Source organism: Acomys minous (genome assembly GCF_964271855.1).
Source record: "Acomys minous genome assembly, chromosome: 3".
NCBI classification, from domain to species: Eukaryota; Metazoa; Chordata; class Mammalia; order Rodentia; family Muridae; genus Acomys; species Acomys minous.
The window spans coordinates 21263193-21288855 of record NC_140485.1 but is presented as its reverse complement, the minus strand read 5'-3'; the positions used below and the strand labels follow the sequence as shown (position 1 = coordinate 21288855).

General features: G+C 49.4%; 1 protein-coding gene across 1 annotated transcript; it reads right to left on the bottom strand.

The window, feature by feature from the left end:
• Window positions 1–387: 387 nt before the first annotated feature.
• On the bottom strand, window positions 388–22741 carry MALL (mal, T cell differentiation protein like). Its single transcript, XM_084774265.1, has 4 exons — window positions 22452–22741; window positions 7041–7208; window positions 4183–4302; window positions 388–2044 (listed from the first exon to the last, which is right to left on the bottom strand). The coding sequence occupies exons 1-4, from the start codon at window positions 22557–22559 to the stop codon at window positions 1982–1984; spliced, it is 459 nt and encodes a 152-aa protein (XP_084630391.1). The 5' UTR covers window positions 22560–22741; the 3' UTR covers window positions 388–1981.
• Between the last annotated feature and the right edge of the window lie 2922 nt (window positions 22742–25663).

Sequence of the window (25663 nt, the reverse complement as noted above, 5' to 3'; positions counted from 1 at the left end):
CCTCCCTCCCTCCCTCCTTCCCTCCCTCCCTCCCTCCCTCCCTCCTTCCCTCCCTCTCCTATTCCCTTGCAACTTCTAGATTATAAGCTCTCAGCTACTGCTCCAGCACCATGCCTGCCTGCTGCCATACTCTCTGCCATGATGGTCGTGGACTCCTGCTCTGAAACTGTAAACAAGTCCCGAATTAAATGCTTCCTTTCATAAGTTGTTTTGGCCATGGTGTCTCTTCACAGCAATAGAACTTGGCTTAAAAACATCCCAAGGGTAATTTTGATGACACTGCATAGTAAAATCAACAACAACAACAACAACAACAACAACAACAACAACAACAAAATGATGGCTGGGTCCAGCTGCCGGCAATATTAAAGAGGCAGATTCCACATGTCCCACTCTACAAACATCTTTTATTAGCATGTGGCCATTCGGTAAAAATTCAACAGTGAACATCACGGACAGCTGCCAGGCTACAAAATAAGAGATAAAGTGGTGGCTTTTCAAGCTATCAGGGCAATTAGTAAGTGACTGGTAAACAATAGTGAAGCTAAGGCTGCACGCCTACCCCCTCCCAACATACCCGAGTGGAGAAAAGTTGGATTCTGCTAAGTCCCTTTTGGTAATTATTTATTTAGGCAGTTGCGGGGCTTCCTCTTGTTGGCCTGTTGGGTGAGGACCCTTGGCATGTAGGGGTCCTTGGCAAGGGCCTGAGCCCCTCCCACATGCTGAGAAGACAGACAACCCAGCTAACTCTGGAGAGTGTCCACTTGACTTCATGCTTCCCCCGCCCCCGCACCCCCTAAAAAAAACCCCAAAGGCTCCCAAACACAAATACCCTTCCATAATGAAACCTCAGACTGGCCCTACCCCGCGGGTCCCCAGGAAGAGTTGAGAGCACACAGAAATTTTTCACAGACCTCCAGGTGGGTCTTTTCACAGCCACTACAACACTATAGCAACTGCTTTCTCCTCCCTGTATTTCCGGAAGGAGCCTGAAGGTAAATCTATGGCTGTCTTTTCTGAAGGTCGAGGATGCTTCTGGTCCTTAGGAGGTTGGGCTTCCATGCTCCACGCAGGCGCACTGAGTCCTGCAGCTTCCAAAAGACCCAGCTTATGCATCAAGCACCTATCTTTCCCATTCTGACTCCCGAAGCCCAACTGTTTATTTCTTCCACAAATTTACCCTCAAAGTTGGTATATTGTACATTTTCCTTGGGACCTTAAAACAGGGGAAGTAGGGGTGTGATGGGGGAAGGAAGGCAAGTCACTACAACTGCATCAGGCAAACTGCAGAGGCTGCAAGGAAGGTCTGTGCAAGGGCCTTAGGCCCTTGGGCCTTCGTGGAGCTTGGCCTGTTTAAGAAAATAAGACTGAGCCTGGCACGGTGGCTCACACCTGTGATCCCAGCACTCAGGGAGGCAGAGGCAGTTGGATATCTGTGAGTTAGAAGACAGCCTGATCTACAAAGCATCCAGGACAGCCAAGGCTACACAGAGAAACCCTGTCTCAAAAAACAAAAGGGAAGAAAACAGGGAGCACCATTGACGAAAAGATCCTAAAGAGGTGTGACAGCAGAGCTGGCATTTTGAACGGTGGGAAAAGGTTGGTTCATGGTTGATTTTCTGGAAAAGCTGAGTTCAGGAAACTCCCAAAAGGCAGCGGTCTTCAGGGCAGGGGGAGGCTGGGTTGGGGGTTTGGGGAAGGTGGGAGTAGGGTTGGGGTTGGGGGTCGGTTCAGAAGAGGGAGAGGGGGGAGGGGCAGCCATCTTTGGTTTCCTCATAGTCACCACAAGGAGTGAAAAACCGTCCAAAGAGAAAAATGCCAAAATGGGTCTCCTCATACATCCCAGAAAGATGGTCTGTTGACCCCTCCGTGGGTGGCTTGGTAGATTTATCACCCAGATGGCAAATGGCAAGACTTGCTTTGGGGGATAATCACGCGGCCTCCAGAGATGAGTCTCACTGGGTTTGAGTCTCCCTGTGTTTCAGTGGTAATAGATGCTGAAGGCATGCAGGATATACAGCAGGGTAGTGAGGAAGGCGAAGAACTGGAAAAAGACAGGGAGTGTTAGAGAGGGTCTGTGCAGGGCCTACCCCACCCCCAGTGGCTCCAGATCCCCTCCTGGCCTTGTGTTCTCTGCCTGGTGTGAGAGCAGCAAGTACCGAGCAGCTACTCCACCCTCTAGGGATGCTCCCTTCTTGGCCATACCAGGGCTACATTTGCCAGTTGTTCTGCCCCTGGTCCTCCTCCGACTGCAGCCTGGGCCTCTACCTGGCTGCAAAGCTATTCTCTTATCTCCATGAACTGAGACCTATGTCATGCTGAGCTGCATCCTGCGGCCTCTGTGCCCCGGGCCTATGTGCCTCACAGCTATGCTCACTGACCCAGAACTCTGCTGGGAGAACCTGTCTGTGAATGTCTCAGGTTCTTCTCAAGCTCTTAATGGCCCTGGCTTATCTCCTAAAGGCAATAAGCTCAGTTAGCTCCTGGACCCACACCCTCTCCTGCACCAGTGACAGAAACCTGAGGTACCTCTCACTCCTTTCAGCTGTCAAGGCTGAAGCCAACCTCAAGGTTGGCTGTGCTATCTCTGTCCATCCACCTACCCATCCATCATCCATCTATCTATCCATAAACCTATCCATCCATCCATCTATCCATCCATCCAAAAGCTTTAAGCCACCTGTTGTGCTTCTAGAACATCATCCATCCACCCATCCATCCATCATCCATCCACCTATTTATCCATCCATCCATCCATCCATCCATCCATCCATCAAATCGCTTTGAACTACCTGTTGTGCTTCCAGAATAGCTATTTCTACAACAGTGAGCAAGACATTAAAAGGTTCTTGTTCCTAAGCCAGTGTCCAGGTAACTGAATCAGGAGAATGACAAGTTTGAGGCTAGCCTGGCTAATAGGTGAGACCCTGTCACAAATAGGAAAATAAGTAAATAAATAACATTTGCCTCTCAGAGGTTAGATTTTTTTTTTTTGCAGCAAGAAGCTAAGTGAGCAGGTCTTGTACAAAGAGTCCAGATAGGGATAAGGCCAGGAGGGTGAGGAGCAGAGAGGGCAAACGGGGGGTGGGGGGGGGTGGATCATGAGTGAGGTTTGTTGGAGAGGCTGGTGTTTGGGGAAAGAAGATAGCTTGCTGATGTGAGATGTGGGCAACACTGCCCAGGAAGGCCAGGAGGGTAAGGAGCAGAGAGGGCAAAGTGGGGAGGCGGGGAATCCTGAGTGAGGTTTGTTGGAGAGGCTGATGTTTGGGAGAAGAAGATAGCTTGCCTATGTGAGATGTGGGCTACACTGCCCAGATCCTGAGTGAGAGAGTCTGTGTGTCTGAGGGACCACAATGCGGCCTGTCTGACTGGGAGTCAGCTGTGGTGGAATGTCCGCTAGAAAGCCATCTCTGGGTCTGTGAGTTTAAGGAAGTCCAGGAGCCTTAACAAAGAGGATGAGAGGCAAGAAGGCTGCTGGGAAATGCTGTGGCCCTTCCAGGGGCTCACAGTGTTTGTTTGGTACCCTGCTCTTATTCTGGGGACTGTGCCTTCTAATGCAGCCTTTGCTTCAGGCATGGTATGACAGGCTTTGGAAGCCATTGACATGGGTCATGCTGTTTCACACTCAAGGAAGGGTAGGCCATTGTGAGCTGCCTGCATACGAGGGCACCATTTCACAGTAGAGGAAGAGGCAGGTGGGCCCAGAAGCCCACCGGCACCACCTGGGTGATGCCCTGGGCATCAGGTTCTTTCAACAGTTTATCATTGCCCCCTTTGCTTTGCCTTCCATTACCCAGCAAAGCCATCTATCTGTCATTGAAACAAAAGGACTCAGAGTAGCTCCCTATGCCCAGCCACTCAGGCTCCATCACAAGACTGGAGCTCTTAGCAGATGGCAGTGAGAAAGGAGAAAACACTGATTTGTTTATTTGGGGACAGAACAAAATTCTGAAGACTGGAGAGCAGGCCTGAGTGGGACAAATGCAGGACACACTCACACCCCCTACATGCACACACATGCACACACACACATGCACACACATACACTGTCCACTTCTCCAGTCTCTTGCAGCTTGACACATTGTCCAAAACACCCAAGGCAGCATTGAACTGCATGTAAGCAATGCCCTCCATTTGTGCCCTCCGTTGGTGTCACTGCCCAGTAACCGCACAACCACTCACGGAGGCTGCAACGTTGATGTAGTAGTGGTTCTGTTGCTTCTCAGAAATGATGGTGGCATATGCTTGCAGGACAGCAGCACTCATGTACAGGATGCCTGTGGTTCCGTGGTACAGGCTGTCCTGGAAATGCAGGGGTCAGTGTTACTCAAGAGGGGGAAAGAAAGGCAAGCCCATGTTCTCTCTCTCTCTCTCTCTCTCTCTCTCTCTCTCTCTCTCTCTCTCTCTCTCTGTGTGTGTGTGTGTGTGTGTGTAGGTGAGAAGTCAACTTCAGAAGTCTTCTTCTATTACTTTCTATCCTTTTTAAAAAATTTGCTTTATAATTTTTTGGGGGGAGGGTGAGGCGACAGGGTCTCACTATATAGTTCTGACTGTCTTGGAACTCACTCTGTAGACCAGGCTGCCCTCAGATTCACAGAGATCCACCTGCCCCTGCCTTCTAAGTTATGGGATTAAAGGTGTGCGTCACTATACCCTATTTTAAAGTTAATTTTTATTTATGTGCCCACTTGTCTGTATGTGTATCATACAGGCATACAGTGCTTGTGGAAGTCAGAAGAGGGTATCGGATCCTCTGTGGCCTCTGGAGCTCACGGATGCCTGATGTGCGTGATGGGAACGGAACCTGGTTCCTCTGCAGGATCAGCAAATTCCCTTAACTACTGAGCCAGCCCCTTAACATCTTACTTTTTGGAGACACATCCAGCTAGACCAGCTGGCAAGCAAATCCAAGCATGTTCGTCTTTTCTCTGCTACCCTCCACCTGCACCAAATACAGGGGTCGCAGTTGTATGGAACCATGCATGGCTTTTCCCACAGGTGCTGGGAATTTGAACTGAGCTGCTCATGCCTGTTCAGCAGGCACTTTGCCAGCTAAGCCATTTACCCAGCCCATCTTTGCAGTGTTTTTAATAGAATATCTATCTATGCAGAATATGAATAGATAAACTAAAAAGTTATAACATATACAAGTGTAAAAAATACCCAAACCAGCTAAAATATATTTATTCCATACCCATTTCCGTGCCAAGTGTTTCCCCTTTTGACTGTGAAGCAGGGCTTCATCTTAAGGACATGGAACTTCATGAGTAAGATGAATGCCAAATATACGGTTCGCCAAGATTCGAATCCATGCCTCATGAACTTCAAGTCCCTGCTCTTAACTGGGGGCACCATCCTGAGACAGGTAGCAATGCTGAGCTCTGCTGACCTCAAAGCAAAGCTGTTTTGCTTCTGGTAGGGCTGGGCATGTTGCTTCCAAGTAGGACTGTTACCTCCTCAGAGAGAGTAACCATAGCAATTGGAAGCTGCAATTGCTCCAGATCTGCCTTCCGTAATACTCTGGAAAGCATCTGCAGTTTCTCTTTGCTGTGTATCTAATTTCTGACTTCTGCCTGTTTCTCTTTTGGTGATTTTTATTTTAATTTTTAACCACCCTTATACAGCTAACTGACCTTTCACATTCATCTTCAGCTTGATGAAGACCCGCTCTGGGCTTGTCACTGTCTGGACGGTACAGTTGGTCTTCTGTAATGTCTGTGGTTGATTCACGGCACTGCTTTCATTATTCCCAAGTTACAGAGAAGGAAACTGAGGCTCAGCTAATGTTGGGGTCAGGAGAATCTGCCTTCCGACTTTAGTTGTCTTTAAAATGTTTTACATGTAGGCATGTATGTGTGTTGGGGTTGGGGCACAGGACACATGTGGAGGGCAGAGACTAAGTTGTAGGCCTTGGTGCTTTCCGGGCACCACCATGTGGATTCCAGGGGTTAAAGCCAGGGTTGCCAGGCTTGGCAGCAGGCCCTTTCGCTTGCTAAGCCATCCCTCTGGCCCCCTCATTTTAGTTTTGATTCTTCGCGTTATTTCTCGCCATCAGCTGAGGGTCACACGAGCCATGGTATGCCTCTCAAAGTCAGACCTGCTGTCCATGCTGCCCATCTCACATGGAGCACTGGCGTTACAGGTACATGCCCTCCCTACTGCACCAGGCTTTATGTAGGCTGTGGAGAGTCGAGCTCAGCTTGCACTGTACTCACTAAGTCATCTCTCTAGCCCAGAATTATTTTAAAGAGAGAGGGCCCTTCTATATTGCCCAGACTGGTCTTAAATACTGAGGTTCAGTATATCTTATCTCAGACTTGTGAGTTACTGGGAGACTATTGGCACATGCCGCCATGCTCAGCTTTACAATAGTTGTAGTTTAAGTGCATGAGTGTTGTGCCTACGTGTGTGTGTGTGTGTGTGTGTGTGTGTGTGTGTGTGTGTGTGTGTTATTTATTCCTATGCACCACCTGCATGCAGTGTCTGTGGAGACCAGGAAAGGGCAACAGATCCCCCTGGACCTGGATTTACAGATGGTTGTGAGCCTCCATGTGGGCGTTAGGAACTAAACCTGGGTCCTTTGTAAGAGTAACAAGTGTCCTTTGCTGCTGAGCTGTCTCTCCAGACAATATTCCTTTTTTTTTTTTCTGAGACAAGGTTTCTCTGTATAGTCTTGACTGTCCTATACTCACTTTGTAGACCAGGCTGGCCTTGAACTCACAGCGATCTGCCTGCCTCTGCCTCCCAAGTGCTGGGATTAAAGGCATGCACCACCACCGCCTGGCTTAGACAATATTCTTAACTTCAGGAAGGTGAGTGCAATTCCAAGAAGGAAGGCAGCGGAAGGAAATACAAGGAAAGACTCACAAATATGTCTTCATTTTGGCTCAGTGATCAGCACACTAAGACAAGAAGCCTTAGTGTCATAGGACTCTAATCCCAGTGGGGTCTCTAATCCCAGGTCTTTCATTGCCCCTCCCTACCTGGAATATCCCACCATCCTTACAAACCCAGGATACCAGGAGGTACCTGGTTCTTACCAGCACTCTCCAGGACTCAAACCGTTTGTAAAACCCGAACAAGTAGGACATCAGGAACATCAGGGAGATGAGAAAGGAGGTGAGCGAGACATACAGTACCCATCCGTGCAGCAAGGGCTCTGCCACGTGTGTAGCCGCCACCAGCGTCCAGACCCAGAACCCAAACACCTACAAGAGAAAAGCACAGACAGACTTGGCATGTTTGTGCGTCAGTGGGAGGGGACTCCCTTTTGCAGGGCACCCCTGGCTAAAAGCTCAGCTGAGGGTCAGAGAGTGGGCAAAGAGCTTGCCCGTCAACTCTGACAACCCGAGTTTGATCTCTGGAACCTGCAGAGAGAACCGACTCTCTCAATTTGGTCCTGGATCTACATGTGTGTACCATGGCACAGAGGAAGGCTGGCCTCTCTGAATCCAGGTCAAGTCTGAGCCTGTGACATTTAAAGGGGTTAACCAGCCTTCCAAAAAGAGAGACTTACAGTCGCATTTGACCACGTATTTAAGCCTAAACTGTGTTGAGAGGTAGTATTTAAAGATTATCTGAACAAGAAAAATTACACATTTTGAGGGATTTTTTTCCTTTTTCTTTTTTTCTTTTCTTGAGAAATCCATGACTCAGTGACTCAGAGCAGGCCAGAATAAGTTGTGACTTTATTATTATTTTTAATTAGAATTTATTCAGATTACATCCTGCATGCTATCCCGTTGCTTGTATCTTCCCATCCCCACTCTCCCTCTTTTAAAAAGACTTAGACAGGCTGGAGAGGTGGTTCAGCAGGTAAGAGCACTGGCTATTCTTCCAGAGGACCCAGATTTGAGTCCTAGAATCCACATGGTGGCTCACAACCATTCGTAACTCCACTTGAAGGGGACCTGGCACCTTCCTCTGGACTCCCTGGACATCAGAAATGCATGCACTACACAGACACACATGCAGGCAAACCGCCCATACACAGAAACCAGGACGTAAATAAGAGCCAGCGTTCTTAGTAAGCCTCATCCTCAGCACCAAGCCTGTGCCACCCTGTGCATTTGCTTCCACTGTGGATTAGCTGCCTTCTTCCTCTGCCTCCCTATGACCACTGAGAGACTTCCTGGCCCTGTGAGCTCACATCGTAGTGGCTGAGGTCCCAGGATCAGTGTAGTTCTGGTTTAATGGCCTCTAACTCTGTCCAGGGGTTTGTTGTCTCCTTGGCAGAGACATTCACCCCTTCTCCCTCTTCTTTCTGTCAATGTCTCCTTTGCTCTAAGCTGGGCTCAGCCGTGTGTGTGTGTGTGTGTGTGTGTGTGTGTGTGTGTGTGTGTGTGTGTGTGTGTGTGTGGTGGGTTAGCCAGGGCTATATTGGAGGAAGCCAGGGCTGTGGTGGGGGAGCCAGGGCTGTAGTGGGGGACTCAGAGTTATTGGTAGGGGAGCCAGGACTGTGGTGGGAGAGCCAGGGTCTGTGTTACTGAATATAAAGCCAGAAAAGGACCCAGACAAAGCAGATCTAAGCGTGAGGGGTGTTGGAGAACACTGTCTGAGTGAATCTGTAAGAAAATCACCACCACGCCACTCACACTCACCGGAAACTTCACAGTTTATATAAAATCTATTCAACCAAATGGTCTCATTTAACCTGTTGTTCATTTCTAATTTCCTCAGGAAAAAAAAAAACAGAACCATCGGTTATTTTTGCTGCTATGTTCGGCCCACCTGTGTCAGGCTTGGCAGTCAGCCAGATACCTCTGTCCCTCTGCCCCTGCCAGCTAAAAGGGACTCCCCAACCCTTTCCTGCCACCAGAATCTGCCTTGGCCATCACCACTGCATGTACATTGTTTATCTTTGTGAATTTAGTCATCACCAAACTCACTGGAGGGAGCTGAGATGTGAGGCCGCACAGGCAGTGTGGAATGGGGCCCGGACACAGGGGAGGCCATTTCTGTGGCTGTCCTCCAAACCAGATGTCATGCTGAGGGCAGGGGGAGCTAGATGCTCCTGGAAAGTGCCAGAAGCTGGTCGGCTAGAACCACAGCAGAAGCCCTGGTACAGTCCAAGGCTTCGGTGGGACCCCAGCCTGCAGTACTGGAGGGCCCATCTGGTTTCCAGCTGAGGGTTGGGAATCCTGGTCCCACTATTCACTCAAAGAGCTCTGAGCAGGGGGAATCTACTCACATTACATGGAAAATTTTTTGAACTAGCCCAGCTGCATAATTGTTACGCAGAGGAATGTTGTTTGTTTTTTGCTTTTCCACCCTCTGCTTTCGAAACAGTAGGTGGCACTGGGGCCAGAGGTCAACTCCAGGTGAATTACAACCCAGTGGTGTTTGGTGTCTCACCTCTACCTCAGGTAGTGTGGCTTGGGAACTTGCTTTTCAACTTCTTTTTAAAAGCTCATATTTAACTTTATGGGTTCTCCTGGCTGCCTACATGCCCCTCCCATTTTTAGGCCCCATTTTACATCTCCCAAGAGCAGGGCGTATTTTTGACCGGTGTGTCCCTCATCCCCAACATGGAGAGGTTAGACATTTAGAGTAAGTGTGCCCCGCGTACAACTTTGGCAGGGTCTTTTTCTCATGACGAAAATGCACATCCCTTATAAATATACCTCCCAAAGGACTAAAGCCAAAGGGTCTTTTAAGTAAGGATGGAGGAACCAGCACGGCAGCTCACACCTTCAATCCCAGTGTTCAGGAGGCAGAGGCAAACGCTTTGAGATTAAGACCAGCCTGCTCTATATAACAAGTTCCAGGAGGCCTAGAGCTGCATAGTGAGGACCCCATCTCCTCCTCCCTTAAAAAAAAAATAGAGACAGAAAGAAACATTGAATAAAGTGGAACCAAAGGCTTGATCATGTATCTTAAAGTATAGCTTCCTTGTTGGGTTCTGGTAGGATGGCTCAGTGGTTAAGATGCACACAGCTCTCGCAGAGGACCAGAGTTCAGTTCTCAGTAGCACTCATGTTGGGTAGCTCATACTTTTGCCACTCTAGCTCTAGGGAGACCCAACATGCCTGGCCTCCATGGGCACTCATGAGCACCCTCCTACCTACCTACCTACCTACCTACCTACTTACTTACTTACCTACCAACCTATCTACCTATACACATACACATTGGGAGGATGTCGAGGAGTGGGTAAGTTTTGCGGGGCTAGTCAGGCCATGGAATCAATAGAAACAAAATAAAACAAAACCCCAGAGGCTCATGGGCTCTGACCAAACATGGGGCCTTTAAAGCTTCTACTGGACACAGTGACTGCAAGTATTAGCATCACGAGTTGAGATACAAGAGTTCAAAAGAATACTTGAAATGCAAAAGACCTGGAGCATCCTTGCTGTCTTTGAAAACTGTGGAATGAAGGAAAAGAATCCAAAGCATGGCACAGGAGTAAAGAGGTGCTAGGACACATGTGGGGCCGAGGTGCAGCTTGGTGGTGGAGTTCTTGCCTGGCCTCCTCCATGCCTTGGGTTTGGTTCCCAATACCTCAAAAACAAAACAGAAAACAACAAAACCAAAACAGAAACCCAGAAAAGCTTGGCACCGCCCTAGGGCAGGGCTCCGAGCCCTGCAGCTTCCTGCTCTCTGTGGACTTGGAGACAGCTCAGTGACCAGGGACACTGCGTTGTTGGAGGCTCTCCAGATGGGCGCCACTGAAACCAAAACCCTCGGCCAGTTTCACTTGCTTCCACTTTGCCCCATCCAGATCTGTGCATCACAGCTCTGGGGTTGAGACCCAGCTCTAAGAGGGAGCTATGTGACCCTCCTGTGTCTCTGCATCCATCAAACAGAGGAGGGGGGCTCTCTGGTCCCTGCCCCTGTAGCTTAGGGAGAGTTGACTAGTCCCGGTTTGGTTTGTGGAGAGAGAGAGAGAGAGAGAGAGAGAGAGAGAGAGAGAGAGAGAGAGAGAGAGAGAGAGAGTCAGCTGAGTTAATTACAATCACTTCAAAGGGCACAAGGGGACAAGGGAGAAGAAAGCCCAGGAGAGTGGTACCCTAGCTGGTCTTCCTGAAGGACAGGATGTTCACATCCTAGGGTGAGGGTGAGAGATGAAAGATCAATCTGCTGAATGGATACAGTATTATTTGGCAGGATAGACCCTTTCATCAGAACAGATGAAAGCCTTTAAAAATGCACGTATGGCCAGGCGTGGTGGCGCATACCTTTAATTCCAGCACTTGGGAGGTAGAGGCAGGCAGATCACTGTGAGTTTGAGGCCAGCCTGGTCTACAGCCAGGGCTACACAAAGAAACCCTGTCTAGAAAAACCAAAATAAAATAAATTAAATTAAAATGCACTTACACACACACACACACACACACACACACACACACACACACACACTTTTTTGCCTTCAAATTACACAGATGCTTCCCCGCAACCCCATGTCCATCTGTAGCCTACAGTTAAAGTCCACAGCTACTCTAGGTTAAATATTTGACTTTTGGTTTTTGTTTGGTTTGTCATTTTTGTTTGTTTCTTTATTTGTTTTTGTTTTTGAGACAGGTTCTTACTATGTAGCTAGCCCTAGCTATGCTGGAACTTACTATGTAGACCAGGCTGGCCTCAGATTCGTGGAGCTCCTTCAAGTGCTGGGATTAAAGGTGTGAGCCACCACACCTGGCAAATACCTGTGTTATTAGCCACCCTGCTATTTTGGAAATACTAATCAATACGTTAAGTTAAATCGCTCCACCCAGTAACTTCACTTTTCAAAATTGCTCTACACACAATAGGTGGGAACAAAGAGAAGAATGAATGTACAGGGCTTTTCTTGTTGCCTCTTTGTTAGATACAGAAAAGATAGTGAAAAAAAGATTAAAAAAATAAAAGATAGAAAAGATAGATTGACCCAAATGCTCATCCAGAGGACACCAATTAAACAGCTGCGCATGCCAGAGTGGGACCCTCTGCAGCCTTCAGAAAGAAGAAAAACACTTATTTCCCGAAATGGAGCAGGTCCCAGGCGACAGCAGCACGCCAGCTGAGATTTATGTGGGACAGGAAGAAAGTGAACAGACTGTTTCTGGCCGAGATGCTGCCCCAGGGTCTCAGGGAGAACTGGTTAGACAGAGTTCTCTCCCTTTCACCACAACCAGCACGGGGACAGAGTTTTTAGTGTGTGATGACGGTCATGTTTAAAATGACCCAAAACAAACAACACGAACAATTCACAAGAGCAAGAAGGAAGTAACTGGGGGCTGCACAAGGGAGGGTCCTACAGCCTCGCAGATGAGACCCTGCCTTCCCAGGCAACATAGGAGAAGTGACTGGCGTTGACGAGGGCCTGGTGCAGTCTGCCTACAGGTTCAGAGAAAGATGAAGTAATGGTCCCAGGAGGGGCCCAGGAGGCGGGAAGTATACGCTGCTGTCAAATAGTCATCCTGAGTCTCCAAGCCAGGGATGGGTTCAGTGTGGGGCAGACAAAGAGCAGAGGCAAGCGGAAGGTGGAGACGCTGGTGGCAGGTGTCTCTGCATAGCTGGGTGGCACTTCAGCAGGGTAGGTCTCACTCCCTGCCAACACCACATTCCTTTCTTTCCTACCTGTCTTAGTTTCCTTGACAGCTTCCTCACTTACCTGGTTCTCAGGTGACAACAGAGCGTACCACGAGTCCCTATGACCTTAGAGGAAAAGGCCAAGTCCAAAGACGGCTGAGGCTCCTATGTCAGCAGTAAAAAGGAGCCAGGGCTCCTGGAATGTCTGACAGAGTGGGCGGAGTGAGTCCCGCATAGGACTCATTTGGTGTGGTCTACTGTGGGAACCCCAATGCCTTGAAGGCTCCCCATGATACTGTGATGTCTCAAGATGAAGAAAACTATCATGCCTTGAGTTCAGGCTTATGGGGTCAAAGGTCTTGGGGACATTGTATACCTTTCCTCTTTAAAAAAGTGTGCATGGGGCTGGAGAGATGGCGCAGAGGTTAAGAGCACTGTTTGCCCTTCCAAAGGTCCCGAGTTCAATTCCCAGCAACCACATGGTGGCTCATGACCATCTGTAATGAGATCTGGTGGGCAGGCACACATGCGGGCAGAATACTGTATAAATAATAATAAATAAATAGATATTATTTATAAAAATAAAAAATAAAAAAGTGTGCTAAGATGGTTGGCTCTCAGCCTTTAGGCTAAGGTTATACTAAACACTGTACTACTTTAGGTACCTCTGATGAAAATAAGTCACAAAGAATTTCTCTTCTGGGACTAGCTGGTCTCACTTAGCATACTGGTTTTGGGGTTCATGTTTAGCAAGTGTCAGAATTTTCCTTTGCTTTAGAACAAACTAATGTTCCATTGCAGAATACAGTCCCTGCCTTAGAGCAGTTGGAAGCTTATGGTTTCTTGGCTTTCCCCACATGTGAACGTGACAAGCAGATGGTAGAAACTTCCAGATCTGCAGTTACATCCCTCCCCAGCCTACTGCTGTATGACAATTCAGGTTTTCTGCAAGAACAACCCAGATTCTTATGTGCTGATCCATCTCTTCAGACCCCTGACTCCAGTGACCTCCAGGCCTGGTGCCCAGCAGGGAGGAACAGCACAGGCGATGCCAGACTCCCCGACTCCCAGTGCTGCCCTCTCCACAGGGGGCCTGCCTGCCTGCCTGCCTTCCTTTAAAAATTATTTTTTCTTTTTCGGATTTTTGAGACAGGGTTTCTCTGCATCTCTGGCTGTCCTGGAACTCATTTTGTAGCCCAGGCTGGCCACTAACTCAGAGCCGACTGTCTCTGCCTCCTGAGTGCTGGGATTAAAGGTGTGTCCGGCCACCACCTGGAGCTTCCAAATATGGACCTGTTTGTAGGTTATGACTTCATGTTAGTGGGTCACTGACCAGTAAAGAAGAAAGCAAACACCAGAATGGAAAGTATAGGAATGCGATGTCCAAAGAAAAGGAAATACTGTTTCCTGAGTCTTTTGTTTCAAAACACACACACACACACACACACACACACACACACACACACACACACACACACACCCCAGTTGCCATGGAAACATATTTCCTTTTGTGAGACACAGTCAATTGTGGAAGACCATCCTCTGGCATGCCTCCCTGACTCTAAGCCAAGGGCTTTTGTGGTATCCTGCCCTAGCCTGCCTACCCGGGATGGCTCTTCTCTGCAGCAGGAAGCCTGTGTGTAGGGACCCCAAGGCAGCTGTAGTAGAACTGAACGTGGGGGGTGGAGGGGCGGAGAGGCTGGTGGGAGGATGAGCAACGCTGGGACCTGGGCGGGCGGTGTGAGCCACCCGCAGGCTGGTTGGTCAAGGGAAACCACAGGCGAGGGGAAGCCAGAGCAGTGGGAAGGGCCCTGGAATGTGGCGCCTCAACAAGCGTCACAGAATGCAATGGGTTGGCTTCCTGGAGGGAAGCAAAGCAAAAGGAAGGGCGGGCAAGGTGTAGAAGTGGAGAGTTACAACCGGTAACAGGCAAGGAGAGTACCAGGGTCGTGCCTAAAGTCTATCTGAATGCAGCGCGCGCGCACACACACACACACACACACACACACACACACACACACACACACACACTTCTGAGTATGCTCAATTTAAGGTCATACTTTTTTTTTTTAAAGTAGACACATGGTGCAGGGGTGGTGTTTAGCTCAAAATCTCAGAGCACATTAGCAAAGATTAAAGTGATGGACAGGAGAGCCTCTGAGCATGCTCAGTTCACACCAGAAGTTTTTAGCTAAAGCATAAAGGATACTTTGAAGGTGCATTAACATAGGTGACTGACTTTCTTAGTCACAAGAGCTTTCTTAACACAAGGATCGTACCTAATGTAGACTCCCGCTAGGAACGGCCCTGCTGGAGGCCAGAGGCCCACAGGCAAAGCTGGCCTGACGTACTGGCTAGGCAGCCTTTCTGAAGCATCTGGGTCAGGCGGCCATATTTTCTTTGTCTTGGGAAGAAACAATCCTGAGAGGCCAAGGAACTTCTCCAAAGACCTCCAACAGGACCCCAAAACAACAATCATTGTGTGGAACTTCCATGCTCAATAAATACACACACGGGGCCTCTGGCAAATTCTGAGTCATTCTGCCCTGACTCATGGTGCGAGCATTTTTCTCTTTGTGGCTTTAAGGTTAGCAGGAAATTGCCTGCCCAGACTGCCCAGGTCTCCTATGAGGCCATTTCTTATTCTGTCCTCTCCAGATAGTGTGGGCTGGAGCCCCATGGGCCTCTGCTCCTTACAGAACAGCCACAGAAGGGCCCGTAAGTGCTCTCCAGACCTGGCTGCAAGCCCAGGAAACCTGGAGCTAGTTCCTTCCTTGAGCAAACTGGCCTGTACTTCCTCCCTGCTCTGGGGGCTTCCTGCTCCAGGGCTACACCCTCCCATTCAGACCCAGACTGACCCGAGTTTTATTGATCAAACTGCACAGATTTACAATGTGGCATAAAATAGAATGATAGAGAAATTCTTTTCTACTCAAAGGCTAGAGGCAGTTTCTTTCCTGATTCCTAAAAGTAAATTAAAAATAAAATGCTAGGTATTGAAGGGGGGCTGTTTTTCTCCTTTTCCTCTCTCTTTGTGGATTTTAGGAAGTTCAATGCATCCATCCCTTGTTTAGGGCTTTGCCAGCCTCTAGGCCGATTCCCTCTCACTCTTTGACCCAGGTTCTGACTAATTACATGTCTCTTCGGAAATTCTCAGGCAGCCCTCAGTTGTGCTCTCGACACCCACCATCTCTGGGACCCCCCCACCCCCGCAAGAGCACCTCATGGGCCCTCAAGAGCACCTCAGCTCAGCTGTCACCAGACCTTAAGGCAGGGACTAGACTGACTTCGCCTCCTCCAAATCCCAGCAAGCCTTCACTACTGCCCTCCGCGCTGCTCTCCTTCTCTGCTTCCTGTCTGGGGCCTGAGTTTCTGAGGCAGGACTGGGCCTGAGCTCTTCATGTCCCCAGCATCTGGCAGAAAGCCCAGCACTATGCAGTCCCAACTAGGGATGGTCATCTTGAGAAAGACAGGTCTTTGAACATGCTGGTCTGGGCCTGTCACTGTGGCTCGCCTGTGAACTGGCACTTCTTCCAGGAGCCTGGATTGAGGGGACAGAGGCCCATTTGCTTCATTCCCATCCACTTCCTGCTCTGTTCCCTCCCAGGTCCCCAAAATTCTTAGAGGATGAGTGGGGTGCTCTGTTTGGATTCCCCTTCCCCATTGCCTCTTCCTTGGCCAGTCCCCACATCTCTCTCTATCCAAGGACGGCCCAAAGCCCTGGCATAAAGTTTTATTAAAGGATTATTTAAAGATGATGACATTTAAAGAAAGCACTTACTTGGGCAGAGAGGCTATCTAGATGGGTGGGGTTTGAGGGTTATAAACTCTGCAGAGGCAGAATCGAAAAGGAAAGCTCAGAAGGCCCACCCGTGGCAGGAACTTAAATGAGCTTGTCTGAAATAGATCAGAACACTCTGGAGCAGTTGCTCCCTCCCTTCCTAATGCTGGGACCCTTTAATACAGTTCCTCATGTTGTGGCGACCCCCAACCATAAAAATCATTTCCATTGCTAAGTCATAACTGTAAATTTGCTACTGTTAGGGATCATAACGTGGATATCTGTGTTTCCCCATGGTCTTCGGTGACCCCTGTGAAAGAGTCATGTGACTCCCAAAGTCTAGAACCTAAGACCTCTTCGAGACTCCACTCTGGAGGCCCATCTGCCATTTCATAGGTGTAGGTGTGGCCAGGCTGTGGGACTCGGGAATCCAGATGGGGAAGGCCCATGGGGGTGCAGCTGTGAGGCTGGCTGGCTGGGCTGGAGGGCAGAAAGGATGCCCAGCAAGAGGCAGGGACCAGAGTGCAGCTAGGGACAAAGGCCAAAGATCTTGGACCTCCCCCTCACTCTGGCCTGCTTCCTCCACTTGCCAAGCTGGACAACTCCCCTCCTAGCTCTGCCTGACTGGGGGAAAGTTCCCCAGGGAGAGTGCCCAGGGTGGCTCTTCTTAACTGTGAGACTCCATCCCAGGCCCTCTGATCCTGCTCCCAGGTTATTTCCTTCAAGCCTGATATGCATATGAAATAAATCATTCTAATCTGCTGGCCTTCCAGAACTGTCCACAGCTGCCTGTCTTGCTCACATTCAGACCACTTATTTAAAGAAAGCTTGCTGGTGGTTTAGTTGGATCACGTGGCCTGGACAGACCTAGACATTTCTGAAAGGTAGGAAAGGAGGGCGGAGGTGGGGTGCAAGATAGAGCAGGCCTCCAGCATGCCTCTGCTCAGCTTCTGCTCCCTCATCCTCCTCAAGACATGGGCTTCCTGCGGCATCCGTGCCAGGTTCTGGTGATGGCGAGTTGGAGGGAGACTAGCGAGAAGCAAGGAGCGGGCTAACTTTTTGTGGTCACTTCCAGCCTTTCTTTTTCTTTCCAACAGAGGTTGGTTTCACCCCCTAAGACCCGGTGACCTCTATATGGGTGACCACAGTTTCACAGGGGCCCCTCTGCACACTGGTCAGGACATCAGCAAGCCAGGTGCCCCTTTCAGAGTTTAAGGACCAGCCACTGCTTTCGTTTTGTTCCCCTAATCTGGGGGGTAGGCAGTGGTCTCTTCCCGTGGAATGCTTCCATAGCCTTAGTGGTGTGTGTGTGTGTGTGTGTGTGTGTGTGTGTGTGTGTATGTGTTATGTATGATGCATGCATTCATGTTTATATGTGTGATGTGTTTGCCTACACATGTTCTTGTATGTATCCATTTAGAAGCCAGATGTTTGGCACTGGCACTTCAATGGCTTTTTAACTTTTATTTATTTATTTTTGTTAATTTGTTTGTTTGCTGAGCTAAGAGTCCTCCCTGAACCTGTTGTCTGATGCTTTGGCTATACTAGTTGGCCAGTGAGCCCCCAGATTCACACATCTGCCTCTGAATGCTCGGGCTACAGGTGCTGCTCCTCTCAGCCTTTACCCGGGTGCTGAGGATCTGAACTCGGGTCCTCCTGCTTTCACAGTGACCATTTGCCCACTCGTCCACCCGCCAGTCTTCCTTCTTGTGCTTAGGCACCGTAGACCAGAGCTCAAGCTGAGGTCAAAGGAGAAGTGACAAAGTCGATCTGTGAGGCACTGGCTTCGCTTCAGCTGCTCGCATGAACCAAGGCCATTGGGAGGGGAGCCGGGGACAGCCGGGGACAGAAAACCAACTTTCTAAGGAAAGCCTCTAGTTCCTCCTTGCAGGCCACCTGGTCACTTTCAGTCCCAGCACTGTTGGCTCTAGCCGGGCTCTGTGCAGTTTCAAACAAACTCTTAGATACGGCTAAAAAGAGAAAGCAAGCTGCTTGGAGTCAGCATAAGATTGGGAGTTTGGGGTGACACATAGAAATGAACCTCCTGTGGCAGGAGGGGGGGAGAATGAGCTTCTTGGGGGCAACTCAGTGTTTCCTTCTGGCCAGTGTGGAGGTGAGAAGTCTGGGGGGAAGAGAAGACCCAACATCAGCCGGGAGGCTCAGGCCTCCTCCCCCTTTAACTAGCTGACGCCCTAGGAAGTCTCTCCCCTGCTGCTTTTTAATTAGGCAACAATCTAATTAAAGAGCCAACTAATGAGAAGGATGCAGAACGCCTTTGTCAGACCTTCACTCATAAAGTGTTCCCCAGGGGCAGCCACCGGGGTGAGCTCTCAGCTTCCACCTTTCAGCTTGCCAAAGAGCTCAGGAGTCTAGTCAGGAGTCACCAAGGCCCTGACGTGATGTGCCATCTGCTCTCACAGAGGCTGGCTCTGTAGAGAGAGGTAGGGCTGGCTGTCATGCCCACCCCTGGCTCAGCCCCTAGTGTTGGTGCCATTGGGTGCTCACACTCTGTATGGGGTGGCAAAAAAATAAATGGAGGTCTGTCCTCATCTTAAAGCCCACTGAGTGAAAGGTTCCTTACCCTCAGAGGTTGTTCTTTCCTCTCTTTTTTTATTTTTATTTTTTTGGTTTTTCGACACAGGGTTTCTCTGTGTAGCCTTGGCTGTCCTGGACTCATTTTGTAGACCAGGCTGGCCTCGAACTCACAGTGATCCGCCTGCCTCTGCCTCCCGAGTGCTGGGATTAAAGGCGTGCACCACCACCACCCAGCTCAGAGGTTGTTCTTAAGCTGTACCTTCAAATAAGAAATCTAGATTCCCCACTACACTGAACAAAACCTCAGTTATGTTAAAGTTTTATGCCATGCTAATGAAGAAGTAAAAATGCAAAACGAACAACCAACCATTTTCCAGCCACCTTGGAAAACAATTTGCCAGTCTCTAAATAATAACAAAACAGACACCTAACTATCCACACAAAAAATTACACTTAGGTGTTTCCCCCAGAAAAGTGAAAAATGCTTCCTAATCAAAGCCTGGACAAGAATGCCAATAGCAGCTCTATTTGAAACTGCCAAGAACAGGAAACAATCCATAGAGGTGGGCTGGATTATGGCAAATCCTGACAGTGGAATATCATTTAGCAGTAAAAAGGAACAAACTGTGGATAGAGACATTTTATATGGACATCAAGTATGGCTTCAAAGGAATGAGTGAGTCTCAAAAGGTTGTATAGTGTTCAGTTATGTTTATTTATATAACTTTCTTGAACTAAAACCATTACCTTTGTGGAGGTGCTTATTTCTAACACCTACAGATTGTTTGGAATAGCCGGAAAGTGGGATGGTTTGGGGAACTCTAGAGAGTATCTAATGGGGGCTTTTTGGTGTGACGGGACACCTGAACATTGGTTTCTCTCAGACAAATCTACACTGACAAGAGATATGTCTGTCTCACCAACCGCAGGTTCCCAGTTTTAAAACAATTCTAGTTAGGAACGATATGGCCACTGGGAGGTTGCAGGGGATGCAAGTTTCTATAGAACCAATCATTAATGTTGAAGATTGGGACATAAAGCATCTTAAGCAAAGGTCAAAGGTCACTAGACTAGGCTACGGGGAGCCTGAGCTACCTTCATCTGTCACCTTCAAGAATCACAAAGAGCTGTACCTCCTTGACAGCCAGAGTGGCTCACGGCCAGCAGGGAAGAGCTTGTGAGATTTGATCTGACTGTAAACCTGCCCATTCTCCATGTGGTTTCCATGTGGTGCTCCACAGACAGTGGCTGGTAGATGGGAAGTCACTGTAGGCGCCATTGTGTGATGTCATCTCCAGTTACCCCACTGCAAGCTAGTTCTTGGGTCCTGTTTTCTGTCCTCTACAACAGTACGCTGGCCTCCCTGCTTTCTAGTCCATGCTATAGACATTTGTCTCAGACCAAAAGACTAAGAGTCAGGGGTACCTGGAGCCATGGTGCCCAATGGGCAGCAAATGGGGGAAATACATCAGACCACCAGGACCAAAGAAGGGGCTGGCCCAATCTTCTTCCTCCCACCTTCTCCCTTTCTTCCTCATCCTCCATCCAGGGACACACAGTCCTTGCTAGGCATGCTCACAGCTGGTACAAGAAGCTTATGCAGAGTGATGCACTCAAAACACACACTCACTCAGTACACACACACACACACACACATACACACACACTCAATACACACACACACACTCAATACACACACACACACTCAATACACACACACACATACACACACACTCAATACACACACATACACACACACTCAATACACACACACACACACATACACACACTCAATACACACACACACACACGATTCATGTGCTCTACGAACAAGCACATACACATGGGTTTTCACTCATTTCTGTATTTTCTAGGTGTTCATCAATGAATAAGGATGCCTTGCAAGTTAAAAAAAAATAGAGCTACAAGCAAGAAAACACGAGACAAGGCTAACCACAAGGGTACCATGCATAATCGCCAACTAGTACTTTCTCTAGAATACCAAGGCAAAAGCAGAGGAGCCGCCCCAGACTGAAGGGGACATGGAAGGGACAGGGCAGTGAAGCACAGCGAGGAGGTTTGACCTAGATCCTGGGCCAGAGAAAGGATGCTAGCGGGGAAGTGAGCAGACATGACAGCAACGGCCCATAGCAGAGTGCTAATGCTAACTTCCTGGTTGGAGGGACCTGTGGGGTTCAGCAGCGTGAGTAGTAGATAGGTTTCCTATACCGCTCCTGTGGCTTTAGGAGACATGTAGAATTATTAAAAAATAAGTCAAGATAGTCAAACCAATGACCATGTCCTCATCATCGCAAAGTCCCAAACACCATGAAAACACTTTTCAAGGAAATCCAACTGCAAGAAGAGAAAAGGTAGGGACACCTGTCACCCCCTCTAATGACAGTTCTCTCCCTGCCAGCTTTCTTGCCTGGGCCATCCAGCCTTCTGCCAGTGGCAACTCCCAGTGATGGGCCTGGACCCCCTCCCTGACGTGGCTGGGACAATGGTCTCTTCTTGCTGGTGCTGCATTCTAACTGCTCAGGAGACACTCCCAAAGCCTCTCTCCAGCCGCAGAGACCCCTGGGAAGTAGCCAACCCTCCTGCCAGTGATTTGCATGTCTGACAAGCACATGCTCAGTAAAAAGCAGCAGAGCCAGCCTCCGTCCTGTCACCCAAGTGGCTGTTCCAAAGTGAGGGCCACACCCAGGGCCTGACACATGGAGCTCAGGATGTGATCAGCCTGGGAGGATGCCCACATTTGTGGGGGGTTGGCACTGAAAGAAACCTACCTCTTAGGGTGGAGTCTCTGTCAAGGCCACCCCCTTGTGGGATCCAGCCAGCCTGGCGTCCCTTCCTTGCCTGACAAGAATGGCTGCCTAAAGTTCAGTCAATTGGACCCAACCTTCCAAGCAGACCAGGAGAATGGGAAGGGTCAGCCACACCCATTTTATGTAAGCAGCCCTAAGTCGGCCTCTCAGCCTAGAGGCAGTCCTGTCAAATTCAGAGCTAGGAAGGAAATTTCACCCAGACCCTGGGTATTACAGGGGGCTTTGGGGAAGGTTGGCAGCAGCAGGAGCAGAGGGAACCTGTTTTCTATTGAATGCACTGCTGAGGCGAGGCAGGGAACAGCACCCAGTTCTGCTGTGAGGTGTCCTAGAGTCTGGCAGTAACAAGTTTTCTTGAGTAACCAGGGCGGTTCAGATTGTTTTATGGACGATGCTGTCATGAGCTCCCTCCCGCGCCTGTGTGGAGCGCACGTAAATCAAAGTTCAAAGTCAGCTGAAGTGATTCGAGAAAATGCTGGCAGACCTTTGGAGAGTCCCCTGGTTCTTTGAACTTTAGGAAAGTACAAACAGCTAGGGGGAAGAACAGGTAGTAGAATTTTCTTAGGGGTCTGGGTAGTCTAGAAGGTGGCTGCACCCTTCCAGCAAGCATGCGGCCTGGGGACGGTTCCTTATCCTTTGGGAAAGAGGAAAATCTGCTCTAAAGGAGCCCAGCCTGGGGTCTGGCGGGCAGCAGGAAAAGTGGAAGCCCTTAGCTAGCTGTCTGAGTCCGTGGTCCCTCTTGACAGGCTCCCGGCTGGCCCCGCCCCTCCCTCCCCGCAGGTGGCGGCAGCGACACTCACCAGCTCTGGCAGGAAAAAGGCAAAGGGGATGGTGAGGAACACTGCGGCGACCCCCGAGGGCACCGCGGGCGGGGCGTAGCTGGTGGCCGGCGGGGCGTCCGAAGCCATGCTGTCACCTACGCTGGCACCCTTGCTCCGAGGCACTAGCCCGCGCCCCGCAGCAGTTCAAGTATCACCTCCCGCCGGACAGACACACCCATTGGACGGAGGTACGTCGCCTGGGAGGGGAAAAGAAAGGTTCCAGTGAAGCAGGTCCTTCTGCGCTTGCCACCAGGCAGGAGAGGGGACAGGACGGGGCTCTTTTTAGACCTTCCCTCCTAAGGAACTTTTGACTGATGCACCAAAGCACTCCAGGAGATTTGAGTGACAGCCATGCCCCTGCTGATCTCTGTGTTCAGAGTGTAAGCAGGGGGCATTTTGCTAAAATAGACTGTTTATTGAGAACCTACTGTGTGGTTAGTCATCTACAGACACCTCTGAAGTTCAGAGAGTCCACCATGTGGCTGTTACATTTTTTTCCAAGAAAGGAGACTGGAAACGAAAGAGGTGCAGTTGAGGTCACTGAGCGGAGCGGTCACAGCACCAACACCGTTTGTCTTCATCCGGGGAAGCAACCCTCGAATTCTAGCTGAGGAATTTGGAGCAGTTTGGCTTTCACCTCCCCTCCTCAGGGACTTGGAGTTGCTGGCTCTGAATCCCTCTTTGGTGTCCTCTTTTTTGCTGTCGCCCTAGTCCCGTTGGGACACAGGGTTGGGGCCAGGCAGTTCCTTCCTGAGTAGAGCCTGGGGCTGGCTGCAGGGCTGTCCTCCCACACCCAAAGCCGTTGCTTTCACACACAAGTCAGGTCTGAAGACTGGGCCACTTTCTTCCTTACCTTCCAACCCACTAACCTTCGGGTTTTCCACTGCCTTGAGGGAAGGCCTGGCGCCCCAGAGTCTTCTCCCTGCCCTCTTTGGCTCTTGCAGGCCAGTTGGAAGGCCTCCCCAGGCAGAGGAGAAGATGCAGGGGAGAGCTGTCCTGAGGACTTGGGTGACAGGATGTCCTGCACAAGAGGCCCTGTGTCTTGTTTCTTAGCAACAAGCAGGGAATTCCAGGACCTGTCCTGGCCAAGGTGGGAGGAGAAGCCAGTTAGCTTTGCCTGGTCTGGGAGCAGCCAGCAGAGTTTGGATACATGAGATTCCAACCCAAGGCCAAGCAAGGAAAGGCTCCTCAGGAAACCTCAAGCCAGCCTGTCCTCAACTCTAGAGCTTATAGCCCTAGAGCTTACGGTTGACACGCTCAGGTTCTTACACTGCTGACAGGATGCATCCAAAGCCACCATTTTTTGCCTCGAATTTCACCTCCTCACCTTTTCTCAACATCACAAACAAGCACCATCCATGTCTCTTCAGGGCTCTGGGCCCCGTTCGATCGGACCATAATCTACATGGGGTGGTAGGAAACGATTATGTCGGTAAGAAGCACACACAGGTTCCAGGGATTGAACTTAGGTCGTCAGGCTTGAGGGGACCAGTGCCTTCACCTGTTGAGCCATCTCACTTGCCTAGACTGTGGAGTGACCCATGCACACTGTACTTCTTACAGCAGCTTCTAAAGCAAACATGAATGACTGCGAAGACACAGAGCATCACTGGGGCTTTTTTGGATGCCGGGCTCACTCCTGACTTACTGAGAAATCCTGTCTCAAGGGAATATGGCTGAGCGTGATTCAGCACACATCCATATATACACATATTCACACCACACACACACACACACACACACACACACACACACACACACACACACACCCATGTGCGCATGCTAAAGTTCTGGCAAAGGAAAATTATACCAATAGGGTCCTTGGGGCAGTAGAAATGAAGGAATAGTAGTCACATGAATGGTAAACATCCGGGTAAAGCATTATCATGGCCAAAAGCAAAAACCATAGCATTGTTTGGTAATATTTTAAAATTATATGTATCTAATAGAACGGCTGCCACACGGGACAAATAAGGGGTAAAGGGACCATATGATGATGCGATTTCTGTATTCTACCTGAGGTGGAAAACATTTTTTTTTAACATATAATTTCACCTACTGCAACAAGGAAGTAAAATACAGCTCTCACCTCAGAGGGGACACAAGATGATTTGTTCTGGAGGCAAATTTGAGTGCCCACGGCCTGGGAAACACACAGCTATGTACCCTAGGCCCCAAGTTTCACAAAGTCCCAAAGCTGCAGAACAAAGAAAGCCATGAATCAAGGTAATTTAAAAATACTTGTGTGGAAGTATCAGAGAAGCCTCCGATGCTGCCTCATACTGCTCTTAGCTTTTGAGTTGGTCTGCTAAGTTAATAAATCCTCAAAGGTTTTTAATCTATTAATCACAGGATGTTAGGTCCGGCATAGAGGTAGGCAAGGAAATGGCTGTTTAGAGGGCTAAAGCTGAGAGACAGGATACGATATAATTGGGCTATGGGCCTGCAACACTCCAACCTCAGCATGTGACTGCAGTTCTAACCAGCCAACCAATCTTTTCGGTCATAGGCCCCTCCCCCGTGTCCCTCCACCCCACCCCCACCTTCCCACTACCAAAAATTCTCTTTTAAAGTATTGATCACAATATCAACAGTATCTTGTCTCACCCATGAGACAAGCCACCTCTGGGCATGTCTGTGAAGGGGTTTCTACAGTGGGTTGAGGTAGGAAGACCTGCCCTAAATGCAGTGACACCATCCCATGGATGGGATCTTGCACTGAATTGAAAAGGGGAAGGTAAGCGGAGCCCCAACATTCACCTCTGCTTCCTGCCTGGGGATGAGGTTGGCCAGCTGCCTTATACTCCTGCAGCCGTGCTTTGCCTGCCACGCTAGACCGTCCTCTCAAAGTATGAACCAAGACAAACCTTTCTTTCCATTAAGTTGCTTCTGTCGGGTACTATGTTTCAGCTTTGCACACTCTCTCCCTAGGGCTCTTCCCACTCACTATACTGAAGGCTGCATTTGGAGATGCCTTTTCATGGACAGCTGAGAGGTACCAGAGGAGAGATGACAGGAAAGTCGGGTGGGTATGGTGATCTGCAGCTACAATCCCAGAACTTGGGAGGCTGAGACAGGAGGCTCACTCATGGGATCAAGGCCTACCTGGGCTACAGAGTAAGGCCATGCTTCAAACAAAAGCAAAAAAAACTAGCCAAACCTACCAAAATGACAAGAAAGAGAGAGGGGAA

Bases quoted from the DNA above. Each gene is read 5' to 3' on its own strand.
- MALL (XM_084774265.1), bottom strand. From the start codon at position 22,559: ATGGCTTCGGACGCCCCGCCGGCCACCAGCTACGCCCCGCCCGCGGTG. The intron at 7,209-22,451 runs GTGAGTGTCGCT...TTTCTCTTGTAG, and splicing joins CCTTTTTCCTGCCAGAGCTG to GTGTTTGGGTTCTGGGTCTG. The intron at 2,045-4,182 runs GTGAGTGGTTGT...GTCTTTTTCCAG, and splicing joins ACATCAACGTTGCAGCCTCC to TTCTTCGCCTTCCTCACTAC.